We start from the raw sequence: 14,612 nt of genomic DNA, 5'->3' as shown, positions 1-14,612 counted from the left end.
CTATATTGCACGGATAATATCACTACCATGCGTCTTGTGTGTTCTATGTCATGCGCCAAGTTTGCTTGAAGATAAATACGTTATCACACGCGCGCTCGTGGAAATACGGAAAATATTGCGCGTCTGCGTCCCATATCCAACGAGGCCGAAGGCTATATTTTTCCGTATTCCACTCGCGCTTGTGTGATAACTTATAATATTTCCATACTCTGTACTTTCCTGAACCCTGTGAAAAAAATTGGGGTGGGATGTATGCAAACCCACATCCTTTCCAGACAATCTCAGGTGGTCTAATGTACCGTAGTTGGTGACACACTGCTCTAGATTAGAGTTGCAAGTGTCGTGGGTTTGAAATCCCAACCAAGTAATTGCCTGTGGTTTTGTTTGGGAACAAAGAGCTTGTGAAAGTAAAGTACTGATGATGCTAACACACATCAATTCAAGGGTAAAACCAAGGCCGAAAGGACAAATGGTGGCACTTTCTTGTGAATGTGAAAATGGCCTCCGGTGGTACATGTAGGATTAACTTGTGTGCTTCCTTTTCTTAAAGATGTTTCATGTTTTAAACTGCCCGTTCCATTTAACCTGGATTAGGGAATGTGTGTGGGTGGTTATGTATGTTTGTATATAAACTGCGTTGGCATGTGTTTACTGTTTCTAAATAAATTGACTTGGAGGTGAAGTGTAGGTAGATTTTTTGCAATTTAGTCTCAATCCTCTCAACGGGAGATCAATCATGCTTGTCATGTTTAAAGATACTGAATCCTAAAATTAATGACCATAAAATATTACTTGGTAAGAAGCGTTGCAGTGCTTTCCCAAGTCCTGCTTACAAAAAACCCACATCCCTCGGGACAGTTGGGAATCGAACACATGACCCTGCACCACTATTCTAGAGCAGATGTCACTAGGCCAGTTCAAACTGTCAAATCCTAAATATAGGCCTACAGTTTGTAGCTACTTATCCTATTGGTTAAAACTAAAACTGTTATTTTGGTCAGTTTTTTGGTTATTGCTTGATCACTGTTTTTGTTTACAAGTATTCCTCAAACACTTTTTATGTAATAAGCACTTTAAGGTTGGCCCCAGTTGAGTGACTTGTTGAGAGTAGTTTCTGTTGATGTGCCACCTGAAGGCTTTCTCTACAACCATGTCTTCTTATGGATTACATTCATCCCTAATTGAACCTCTTCCTGTTCACAACAAGTCCCTGGTCATTGACCGACCCTTTAAGGGATTTGGGGGGGGGGGGGGGTAACCCGCTGAGGACAGGGGACTGAGCCAAAGGTCCAGTGGCTTGTCTTTGAGTTTATAATTATAGGCATGTGCAATTAAGATAAACGAAAGCCAAGTGCTGAGAGGGCTTAAGGAATTATGAAGAGAATTCTTTTTAATTACAGGGTCACTGTCTTAGATTTAGTGACGGTTGTAGTGGGAGCTTTTTAGCACGTTGTAACTTTAATACACTCATGACTCAAGTGGCGGATCTTGTGTTTGCTTACTATACTCTTGGACCAGCATTTGGCAGGTATGACATGTTGTTTTGATTTTTGTTGATCATTTGCCAACTTTTTGTAACCAACTGAGTAGGCCTAATTTGATAATGCTGCCCAGTAAATTGTCGGTTCTTGGATGCTAACTTTATTTTTTTATAGACTAGGCCCAATAATTTTCACAGGACAGTCAGTTGGGGACAGTTGTTGTCTTGTAAACATTTTGACCACAGCAGAAATGTGGGGATCTTGTGAAGTCAAACTTTTCAAAATTTGTCAAACTTTGTTGATTTTGTCAGAGGCCATCTTGTTTTAAAATATCTTTGCATCTACTCTAAGTACATATTATCCTCCGAATTAATCTTAGCAGTTAAAATTCATCAGCGTCCATTTCATGGCGATGCTTACCACATAAGACTTTGCGTACAGCACCCTGTAAAAATAACGGGCACAACTCCATTGGCATTGAGCGCAGTGTTTCACGGTAAAGCAAAGCCATCTGGGTTCTACCATAGAGAAAGGCCCTTTCTCTATGGTTCTACTTAGATAGTTGAGCCTGTAGGAGAGAGACAGCCCGGGCTTAACCATGAGGTTACATGTAATTTGACTGTAAACCCTCTCAGCAAGACATACTTGTGGGTCTTGTAAACCCTCTCAGCGAGACATACTTACTGTGGGTCTTGTAACTTCACACCTGACGAGTCTATCTTTTATGGGACATAACTCTAATGCTACAATGTCAAATTTGTGCGTGTCTCCTGGTTGCCTACATGTACATGTAGTTTACTTATTGCATTCATTTGGCTGTCAAGGACAGCATTATCATTGATTTCATAATCATCGCCAGAGTAATTGCGTCCGTGGCAAGTTGTCAAGAATTTGTGCATCATCATGTCATGAGAAAGTGCTGAGGTCTTTAAGTTTTATCCTTCTTTTGCCAAACAGGATTTTTAGAAACTTGAATTTAAGCCATCAACTACACTCTATGAAATCTCATGCACAACTAACGTACACTGTCACATGGAAGTGATGATAAACTGTCAGATGATGGAGTCACACACAGTTCACGATAATAAATGTCACTAATAACAAGTAACTCTTGTCTTTGTACTTCCAGGTAAACATTACTGCCAAGGATGTGCCCATGCATGGCCCTGCCATGGTCTACCGGTGGTGTGAAACAAACCGATGAATCGAGCCTCGAGCCAGGAGCCGTCCAGATCAGTGCGATCCGCTTTATTGGTTCCCTATTGCTGTCTTCTTGTTGAGCCGTTTTCATGCCATTTCTAGTTAGGGGTGAAGAGCAACTGAACCTGGACGTGAATTATAACCTGACTGCACATCATCGGGTAAGTACCTTACAACGATCGAAGTACATAGAGATCAGCTTAGGTTCATTCCCAAGTGCACTGTAAGTAATTGTAAGTAAGATGTTTGAAAATACGTCATGTACGTGTTACTTTTAAAGGTACATGTATATGTAGATGTAGGGTCAACGATTCTGTTTATTGTTAAATTTTAAAAGGCTTCTGGATCTGGATCTGGATCTGGATCTGGATATACATGTATTATACTCGAATTAAAATGGATAACCCACATCACATCAGAGTTTAGAATTGAATAAGGAAAGATACTCGATAAAACAACAGTACTGAGAGAACAGCAAAAAACTGTCAAATGCTCACAAGAACATTGAATCCGTCCATAAGTGAGTTGATTGTGGGTACCTACATAACTCTTTAAGCCTGAGGTCTCCCTATTCTGTCATTTGTTCGGGGGTGCCCCCGAGTCAGAAGCCATACAACTGTTAATGTACCTGCCGTGAAGCCAGGGATCACACCCAAGTTTATGATACGGCCTGGGAAGCTGCAGCCAGAGGATCACAGGAAGGGGATGCTACTTTTTATTTCAGATATCAAATTATAAGCCACAAGGCAAACTGACTGGGTAAATTTTAAATGATTTGGGGTTGAACAAAGAAATATTGACTAGAGCGGGATTTGGACCAACCACCTCCGGATTAGCATGTATTGGGTTGGGTGTGATCCAAAACTTCGCAGCAGTGTACCTGTATAGCTCTGACTGGCACACTGAACAAACATATTGACAACTGAGACCGCCAACTAGTCTTGTTTTACCCTGGTAACAAACTGTGAAGTTTGAATGGTCGAGAACGAATCATGTGACATGCATCAAAAACGCATGTTACATGGCTCGACGGGCGGGGTAACATGAAAAGTGATGTACACCGGTGTACATCACCTCGATCGTTCCCAGCTTGGGCGATTTCCAGCGCTGTGTACGAAACAACCGCGGGTTCGAGGGAATTGTTTCTCGTTCGTCTGCTTATTAAACAATGAATAGTTCGTCGTAATAATGTTTGAGGATGACAACAGAACTTTGAGAAGAGGAATAACAATTATACAAAGGTATAACAAAACAATTGTTGTTACGCTGTGACTGGGGTCCATGGGTTTTGTACACCCTCGAGGGGAAATGAAGCTGAGGGTGCCATTTTCCCCCTCGGGTGTACAAAACGCCATGGACTCCGTCACAGCGTGCAACAATTGTATATTGGTGCACTGACGCTTCTCCTTTGCCTTAGGCACAGCGCAGGCGATCCGCCCCAAACCTATGGTATAGACCCATTTCACCTGACATCATCATCAGAATATTCTCTGATGCGCCATTTTGGTGGTCAATGTCAACGTGTGTTATTAGAGCATCCTGTCATTCAGATAAGTGCGCATTTTAGGCGACGCAACGTTTACACGTAAACCTATTGACCACCAACATAGACCTTATCGCAAATACCAATGCGCAAGCGCAGACTGTTGAATGAGGTGCATTGTGGGATATATATGAATCAAATTTTGCTACCAGCTAGACCACAATGCATCTAATTCCAAGCTTTACGCGCGCGCCCCAGTATTTGCGAAAAGGTCTATGGTGAGCGTGGCATCAGTTGCCGCGTGTGATGCGCGTGCAAGGGGTCAGCGCACAAACTGACCGTATTAACCTGACTTTCATGCTTATATACGCATTAACAACAAAATAGTTTTACTCTATCGGATGACATAATAATAACACTGACACAATCAATCTGATTTCAAGTATTTTATGTTCAAGTCAGGTTAGTGTATACATACAAGTACATTGTAGGTTAGGTAAATGAGAAACGTCTTGAACCAAGACTAACTACCAACTGTATCTGTTGCCAATGGGCTAGATAGCTCATTTGGTTCAAGAGTGGGTGTCATTCAGATGTCGTTGGTTCAAATTCTTGCTCTAAGTCACTGTTCCAAATCGTATGACAAAAAAACAGTAACACACGGGAAACCTTCCGTTATTGTGGTGATGCCAGGTGCATTGGGTCAACAAGCTTGTTAAAGGGACACACCGGCTCACCGTTTACGCAATTTAGGGGTGTAGAATCATAAATAATGTTTTTATAGATGGTTGCTGTAAAAAAAATCATCAAAATGTCACGTATTTAGCGAAAAATGAATTTAAAAAACCAAAGCGGCTTATAACAAGCTTCCGTGACATGGACTCTTTGAATGTGAATCTTACGTTAGTTTTTTCACAATTATTTACATTTTGTAGCGATAATTTGAATACATGATCTTTTTCATCAATTATTCGTAAATAATTTTGTAAAAAAAAGATTTAAATTTGGTTAAGTAAGTTACTTTTAGACGGCTGAAAGTAAAACTAGCCCGGAAGGTCACGTGATTGTTTGTACCACTTTTTGGTTAGAACAATCACGCGACCTGCGTTTTTGACTTAAAATGCTCAAAAACGGCTAAATTTGATGATTTTTTTTAAGGACTGTTCTTCTTCATTCCTGGAAGACCGTTGAAGTCATATCTTAGTCTATTTTGTAGCCCACCCAAATAGCCCAATTCGGCCGGTGTGTCCCTTTAAGCAAAACAATGAGGGTAGATTAGAACTTCAAAGTATTTTTTTATAAGGAGATATTTGACTAGTAACTAGACCCTTGCCCACAGTGCTGGCAATCTGTTCCTTCCATTAAACTGAAAATGTTTATTTGCAAAAAAAATATCATATTCAGTGGATGGAATGTACACAGCGTAGTCCATTACTGCTCCAATTATTTCACAAGTTTGGTTTGTTTGTTCGACACGCGAGTGGATGATTGATAATCATTGAACTTTAATGAACTTAAAGATTATCACCGCCAAAGAAGAAGTACCGCATTCACACGAAACAGACAAATAGGAAATCAAATTAAGAAAATAAATTATACTCCTCGATGTAAATAATTTGGGTAATGAATAATAAGTCATTTGTCAATTAGTGTTTCAAAGAGGTGATCCATAACCGTTGCTCTGCCTTTTTGTATACATACATGTACAAGGTTAAAGGCACTGGACACTATTGGTAATTACTCAAAATAATTATTCTGCATAAAAACTTACTTGATAATGAGCAATGGAGAGCTGTTGATAGTACATGTACATGTACATACGTGTAGGCTATAAGACATTGTGAGAAATGGCCCCCTCTGAAGTAACGTAGTTTTTGAGAAAGAAGTAACTTCTCACTGAAATATTTGAATAGAATTCAAAACCTCGGCTGAGTTCTCAAATTTAAGCTTATGAAAGAACACAACTTGTGCGACAATGGTTTTTTTTTTTTCTTCGACGTCCAATTGAGTTCAAATTTTCACAGGTTTTTTATTTTAAATGCATGTTGAGATGTACACCAAGTGAGAAGACTGGTCTTTAACAATTACCAATGGTGTCCAGTGCTTTTAAAGCCATTGGACACTTTCGGTAAACAGTATTGTCCAAAGGCCCACACTTCATGTATCACAACATTATATAAAATAACAAACCTGTGAAAATTTAGTCTCAATCGGTCATCGGAGTAGGGAGAAAATAACGGGAAAACTCACCCTTGTTTCCGCACTTTTCGCCGTGTCATGAAATCCATAATTCTCGTTGTCGGGAATTGATAATTGTTTTAATGTTTTATCAAAAGTAAAGCATTTCATGGAATAATATTTCAAGAGAAGTCTTTTACATACCTTCTGTAAACCCTGTAAGTTATTTTTAAATCTGTGATTTTTTTTTTTTTTTTCTGTTCCGAAAGTGTATAATAGCTTTAAAGATTTATTTTCTGTTGCATGGCAGCTGCATGATGGTCTCTGTCGACAGAAACCGTTTGACATATTCTTACGGTCCATTAAGCAAAGGAAGATATTTCTCTAGATTCACATTTATTTATGCTGTAATTTCAAGGCTTGCTCACCAGACATGTACAATCATATTTTAAGCTGGGTCCAATTTCATAGTGAGAGCTATTTAAAAAACGGTAAAAAATTGCTTTAAAAATGTTCTGCTCCCAAAGAAAGAAAAAACAAGCAGGATACGAGACAGCCAATATCTCATAGATCTATGTAATTAGGCCAAGTTTTGGGTGAAACAACCAAACAATAATTCATGTTCAGGCCAGGATTCACTATTTATTTTTTTCTATCTTGGCAAATAAAATAAGCAAGCAAGGCTGATATGGGGGCTCTTTTTACATTTTTTTTTATTTTACTTTTACATTTACATTACTATTTTAGATGGAAACATTTCTCTGGAGGATTGTCATGTGTACTGGTACTAACTTTATATTGCAGGCCTGATACTTCACAGAGGCAACGAAGGCGATTGCCTTTGTGTCCCCTGGTCATTGCCTTGGTGCCCTCGAAATGCTACAGTAGACATTTGCAATTTCATTATAGGGTGCCTTTTACCAAGAAGAAAATGCCTTGGTGCCCTTGCCCTTTCAAAAACGAAGCATACAGCCCTGATATTGGGCATGTTGGATGAGTATCTTCTTTTATAAGACTAAGGGTAGATTGGCTATTACCTCATGACTTCTGACCTTACATCTCTCTGACCTGAGTCAGTTATTGATTTTTGAATGACTCAAAAAACCATGGATTTTCATGTACTTTGTAGACAAGATTGGGTGTGAATCTTTTTCTAATGATATAAGAGTTAAGCTTTCAACTAAGTAAAACTAAAACAATTCAACTATTTTCCAACCGATTAGTTTTAACCCATACACTGATGCAGGGCTGTATATGCACCAAGGCACTTTCTCTTTGGTAAAAGTCACCCTATGAGGAAATTTTAAATTTCTACTGTCAGAGCATTTCAAGGGCACCAAGGCAATGACCAGGGGGCATTGAGGCAATCCCCTTCATTGCCTCCGTGAAGTATCAGGCCTGCTGATGTGTATGTACAAGTATGGATAAGCACTGTAAACTTTGTTCTGTGACATTTGACATCGGTTTGGATCTGAACCCACGACCTTTGCATTGCTAGAGCAGATGTTTTACTACAACCCTAGACCAACGAGCTAGCCTATTTGCCAGAGGCAGTTTGAATCCTATGAAGTTAGCAGCAGGTACTGCAATGATGTTATTTTTGCATCTGGATAACAAAAACATCATTAAATAAAACATGTGAAAATATTTTCTTCCTTTTATGAATAATTCCCTCTTGATTATGTTAACTTCTCACCAGAACTATGAACAGCGCCCCCAACCATGTCAGCAAGGGCATGCCGCACTGCGATGGCAGCGACATTGTTGACATTCCTGCTCGTTCCCACCTCCGGCCGCGGTCCGACCCTGAAAGTAGCGACGTACAACTTGTGGAATATCATGTTCAACTGGGACGTGAGGAAATACCACATTGCTAGCATGGTATGTATCAAACCAAGGCAGTCATATATCTTTTGGTGGAGGGGGGGGTGGGGAATGTGATTTCCATTTAACCTGACAAAACCGCAACACAGAGAAAGAATTACAATGATGTTGCGGAGAGATTTATTGAGAAATCTGGAATTTGAATGATATTGGGCACACATGCATGACACTGTTAATTGGTGGGAAGGAAACTTAAGAAGCACTAAGGACTACTCCAGAACCAGAAGGGGTGAGAAGGTGAGGCACCTCTCCTGGGGGGTTGGGGTGAGGGGGGGTGTTCAGATGTCTGCGTGGTAAAAGGCTGCTTGCCTGTGTTCTTCTCAGTCAACTACGGTTTCAGGAAAATCCTTGCTGGCAATGAATGGAGGTCTAGTTTCTAAAGAAAGTGTTTCCGTATGTGTACGTAGTGCCAAAACCTGTTCCGTTATATCAGGCATTGAATTTCATTCTGGAAAGGGCTCAGACAATTTTCCTGTGGATGAGGAGCACTTCAAAGAGGAAAGGTTAACTTTGTTTTGTAACTTTGCAAATTGCAATTGCTGTTGGTGCCTTGGGCTATTTAGAGGTCTGCATTATTACAGTTGCTCATAGGTTCAAGGATTGGTTGTTGTCAACGTAAAGGCACTGGACGCTACTGGTAATTACTCAAATAATTATTAGCATAAAACCTTACTGGGTAACGAGTAATTGGGAGAGGTTGATAGTATAAAACATTGTGAGAAACGGCTCTCTCTGAAGTAATGTAGTTTTCGAGAAGTAGTAATTTTCCACGAATTCGATGTCGAGACCTCAAGTTTAGAATTTGAGGTCTCAAAATCAAGCATCTGAAAGCATACAGCTTCGTGTGACAAGGGTGTTTTTTTCTTTCATTATTATCTCGCAACTTCGACGACCAATTGAGCTCAAATTTTCACAGGTTTGTGATTTTATGCATATGCTGAGATACACCAAATGAGAAGACTGGTATTTGGCAATAAACAAAAGTGTCCAGTGTCTTTAAAGTCACCTGGAAGTGGTATTTTTTTTAAATAAAGCTTTTGTCACTAAAATATGTGTTTTTATGAGAGGAATGTGAATAAAAAATTAACTAAGGTTTAAAAATCTTAGTTTGATTGTATTTACAAATTTACGAGTAGGCCCCGACCCGAGAGGGCGCTGTTCGTGACGTATTTCAAGGCGCGATATTTGGAGAGAAAATTTGAAGTCGGGCCCCCGTACATTACGTCTGGGAACATGGCACATCAAAACAAATTTAGACACGATTTTACACACATACGTACATTGAAACTTGAACAAGTTGAACGCCTAGTGGTTTTTACAAAAGCTAATGCTGCTATTTTTATTTAACTATGCGACTTTTTAGTGACCAAATGGGTTGTAAGATGCCTACGTATTATTATAGAAATACGGCCACGGAGCAGAATGCACGCACGCACTATGGCTGCTGTATAATGGGCGGACGGTCACATAGGACCTGCACGCACGGTGAATCGCATGCGGTACCAACAAAAAATCGTGTCACTTGGCAAAAGCTAAAAACATACCCTCAAAGTTCAAACTTACCCGAATTTTTTCACGTTTAGCAAATGCTCCTCTGAGTTCGTCACGTCTTTCAGATACCTTCTTCGACTTCCCACTAGCTAGAAAAATTGTTGGGACGGCGTCGTGTTTAAGAATGGCTCTTCTCGTCATGTCAAATGAGTTGTGTATCCAGGATTCGAAGCACGACGGCTCTAAGTGTTCGCTGCAGCGCTGAAAAAGACGTCGGACCGGACCACTTTGCTCTAGTTAATCTGACTTTCGCAGCCCACAACCGCCAATACTTGGGATCTGCAGGAAACAGATGAAGACTGACCCCATCTTTAGTTGTTTTGCTGCATCCAGCAGCAATACACCTGGTCGGCATTGCCGGGAAAATGCCAGAAAAAAAAACTTTTTCGCAGCGTACAAACTCAGTCACGTCTTAGAATTACATGTACTTTTGCACGTGTGTTTATCTACGCATCGAGGGGGTCTATGTTTGATCGAGGCAAAGTCTTCCTTTTCCTACGTCACAAAAGGGGTAGGCGGAGTCAACCCCCCCAGTCACTTAATTAATTTTTTTAACATATAAATCGTGACAAACAATTACTCAAAAATTTTTTTTATTGTTAATAAACATATACTCTTATGTTTAAAAGAAAAAAATCCTATTTCCAGGTGCCTTTAATTGAACACATTAGCAAGAAACATACAATAAAAAGTCACATGGGAAAGTTTCAGCTGAATACAGTGTGTCTTCTTGTTGAGAAAACGACAGAAAATCTGTCCGGTACTTTCATCAGGAATGTTGAATCTTGTTTAGGGATGTGACGGCAGGAACAACTGCATCTCTGGCCACAGCCTTCACAAACAGACAGAAGGGAAATCTGAATCTCCAAAGCCTCCTTTAATAAGTAATAAGCGATCTGTACTTTTATTGATTTCAAATAAACATTGATTTCAAATAAACAGGGAATGCAAACCAAATAGTTGTACAGGATACTTACAACCATTTTGCCATTACAATGCATCTTTTTATAAGTCCATGCTTTTTGATGAAATTAACCATCAAGTTCCTTTCAAGGTCATTACCAGTGTGTCCCTTCTTTTAACTTTGGATCGATAAGTTTTTACTTTATTTTCAAGTTATGGTAAGGCTTTTTAAGTTGCAAGGGCTGGAGAAGATATTCTGGGTTTTTTTAGCAAACTTTTTTCTCAACAACTTAGGATCAATCAACTTTCAAACATCTTGTTGTGGATTTGAATGATAAATTAGCTTGACCCTGTTTTGGCTCAATAGCTTCCCGTCACAGTACATTGATCTTTGACCTTCAATTAGTCATCTTCCAAATATATTAGTAGCTCAATCCAGTCTCTCCTGGAGGTCAACATGGCGCATTCACTGACTTTTGACCTTACAGTTGGCATCTTGCCAATCTTTGTCATCTTTCTTGGACAGAAAGTTAAAGGCAGTAAACACTATTGGTAATTACTCAAAATAATTGTTAGCATAAACACTTACTTGGTAATGAGCAATAGAGAGTTATTGATAACTTATAGCATTGTTGCTAACTGCTCCCTCTGTAGTAACATAGTTTTTGGGAAAGAGGTAATTTCTCACTCAAATAATAAAAGACTTATATTATGCATCCGAAAGCACACAAAGTTGTGCAACAAGGGTGTTTTCTCTTTCATTATTATTTTGCAAATTCGACGACCAATTGAGGCTAAATTTTCACAGGTTTGTTGTGTTATAAATGCATATATGTTTGGATAAACCAAGTGGGAATATTGGTCTTTGACAACTACCAAACGGTCCAGTGCCTTTAAGAGTTCAGCGTAACTGGTTCATCTCCTCAGCTGGTTTCGTTTATATACCTCTAATCTCACTTAAGGCCAGAGGAAGAGGCGACTTATCCTAGAGAGAGAGGGGGTACATCTTGACTGGTCATTAGTGACTCCAAGGCCATAGTGGGGATGCTTAGTGTTATAATGGACTTTTCCTTCGCATTAAAATTGTCTGGAAATGGTCTGTTAGTGTCGTTGTGTGAATTTTGTGCTGGCTGGATACCTTGTCAGGGTTTGCCCTTAACTTTTGTAGTGACTAACAAACAGAACTCAAGCATTTCATTTCACAGGTCAATATTTCAAAAGGAATAGGGAAGCTTTTTAAATACCCAAAGCGAATTTGTCTTTGACCCACCCACCCAAATTGTTGATTTTAGAAACTTTATACTTTGTTGTTTCCCTTAAAAAAAAAAATTATGAATTGAAAAATTATTTTCTGCAACCCACCAACAGTACCCCACATTTTCAACAATGAATCAAAATACTCAAATATTGATTGCTGAATGGCCACTTTATGGTGAAAAAACATTACATTAATTAGTCATTTTGTACAATCTATACTCATTATAAGCCAACTGCAAACAAGTGTATCAATTAAACGATCATGTCAATTAATTGAATGATTAAACAGCCACTCCAAACACTTACCTAATCACTACCGGGTTTTCTAATCACTTTAACATTGACCCAACAACCATCTTCCTTCATGATCCAATGACATCAGAAGAAGAGGTGCCTGTGTTTCAGGCTCACTGTAATTATTGCTCACGTGCAATTTGATCAGAAGCATGGTCTGAAATATATCTGATTGTTTTTTCTTATCAAGAGGCTGGGAGACTTTAAATATTGTTTTAGTATTTTTCATTGTTAAGCATTTGGGAGTTGATGTAGTTAGTTTATTCCACCCTTAGACAGCAAATGTCGCCCTCTTGTGACTTGGTTGTGATGAGAGGGCAATTAGCTGATGCTCAATGCTTGTATACCGACGACTTTGCAATACACAGCCGTCATACATGTAGGTAAAATGAAGCAACATTTGTGAAATATAACATCAGTCGGAAAAGGTACAAGCCAGAAGCAGGTGTGTCAGGTTATTCATTCGGATGCCATTAACTTTGTTGTAAACCCTTAGAACAGTCGTATTAATTGCGAAATAGTTTCTCAAAATCATACAAGCCTACACACATCGGGTTTCTCTTCGAGTAAATTGGACGATATATAGGTTTGTTTCATAAGGGTGGAAGGCCAGGTCAAACTTTCAAGGTGGGAAAGATAATCAATTATGTACACCTGATTGTGTAAGATGGGTTGTGGTGAAGGACAATTCTAGGAAAGTGAAAGATGCGGTAATTTTCAATTTCCGGAGCATTGTGTTTTTTCTTCTGGCCATGCAAAGATAATGCACCCCTAGTTTCTCTCTGCCAATGTCATAGCCATCGGCCACATACCATTAAACTATTAAAACCATTACAAAGGCCATCTGGAGATGTGTGTATAGTCATATGTGTATGTAATTTGGGAGAGCCCTTGAGTATTTGAGATGATTGTGAAAAGGAATGCAAGACTTGAGCGGAGATGGGGAGGAGGGGAAAAAACCAACAAAGTCTGCAGGGAGGAAGAGAAAAAAATGATCGGTTTCAACTTGAAAAGTTATCACAAATATTTACACCATGTGGCTTTCGGCTTTCCTTTCAAGGCCGAGACGTTGATCTGTTGACCAGTTACAACATTACTGGCTTTTGAGACATAATTTTAGAGTGGATATTTTCAATTTAGAATTAATCAACTTAATCATATTTCCAGTATGTCTCAGTTTGAGAAATGCCTAAAAAAAAAGGTGCTGGGGGAGAGGCAACCAAAGTTCATTTTTTAACTCTTGATTTGAAAGAACACCCCCCCCCCCCCCTCTCCCTCCCGACAGTTTAGGTTGGTTGAAAGGTTGTAACATGACCATGTTAAACCTGAGGGAACCATTGTCAGAACTTCTTCAGCAGTAAATATTGCTTAAAGGCAGTGGACACCATTGGTAATTACTCAAAATAATTATTAGCATAAGACCTTACTTGGTAACGAGTAATGGGGAGCTGTTGATAATATAAAACATTGTGGGAACGGCTCTCTCTGAAGTAACGTTGTCTTCGAGAAAGAAGTAATTTTCCACAAATTTGATTTCGAGACCTTTAGAATTAGACTTTGAGGGCACGAAATCAAGCATCTGAAAGCACACAACTTCGTGTGACAAGGGTGTTTTTTTTCTTTCATTATTATCTCGCAACTTCGACGACCAATTGAGCTCAAATTTTCACAGATTTGTTATTTTATGCATATGTTATGATACACCAAGTGAGAGGACCCGTCTGTAACTATAACCAATAGTGTCCAGTGTCGTTATAACAAGAAGCAGGGGACCAGTATTTTGGCGGGAAAATTGTTTGATGCTTGTAGTGTGTGCCCAGAACAATGTGTTTACACGATGAGAATTCGTTTCACTACTTTTATCTAACCCTCCCAGTGGATTCTTTAGCACATCACTGGTTTTAGTTGTTTCTTTTCAACTGTAGCTGTTCACACAAAACCTGACCACTGTGTGCGACTATTTTTGTCAGCGATACCATGCAATCCTGACCTGTGGTATAACTTCAAATAAGAATCATGTTGGGTTTCAGAAAGGCACAAACAACTCAATGAGTGTGTGTGGATTTGTTGTTTCTTGGTCTATAAACGTTGATGACATCAACCGTCATGATAGATGAATTTATAACCAGTCATTGATCACCCATCATGGTATAAAAAAATAACTATGAGTGGTTATTGCAAGCTTACATAAAAAGTAATAATACAATTTCCCTTAATTTCCTCTGGAAATTGGTCCTTCCCCTCTCTCTATGTTGGAGTTATCTGACCTGAAGGCCTTTAATTGTGATTATAAATTTGGCATCCACTGTCGGTTTTGAACGTTTATACAATGGGCTTGATATCGAGACATACATGTTACTTTGACGGCAATCAACTGCAAT

The 14,612-nt window shown here is 39.2% G+C and overlaps 1 protein-coding gene across 2 annotated transcripts in view; it reads left to right on the top strand.

Moving 5' to 3' along the window:
* The window catches only part of LOC139954192 (uncharacterized), a 54,971-nt gene that overhangs the window by 4,581 nt on the left and 35,778 nt on the right, over positions 1-14,612 (top strand). The window contains exons 2-3 of one of the 2 annotated variants that reach the window (XM_071953900.1): positions 2,611-2,842; positions 8,042-8,223. In XM_071953900.1, the coding sequence (XP_071810001.1) occupies positions 8,065-8,223 (159 nt within the window). In that variant the 5' untranslated portion in view covers positions 2,611-2,842; positions 8,042-8,064. Of the gene's footprint in view, positions 1-2,388; positions 2,843-8,041; positions 8,224-14,612 lie in introns of those variants that run through there. The other variant, XM_071953901.1, reaches the window with a different exon arrangement.

This window comes from Asterias amurensis, chromosome 2, assembly GCF_032118995.1.
Source record: "Asterias amurensis chromosome 2, ASM3211899v1".
NCBI lineage: Eukaryota > Metazoa > Echinodermata > Asteroidea > Forcipulatida > Asteriidae > Asterias > Asterias amurensis.
The sequence above is the reverse complement of the archived record's forward strand: the minus strand, read 5'-3'. Positions and strand labels throughout refer to the sequence as shown.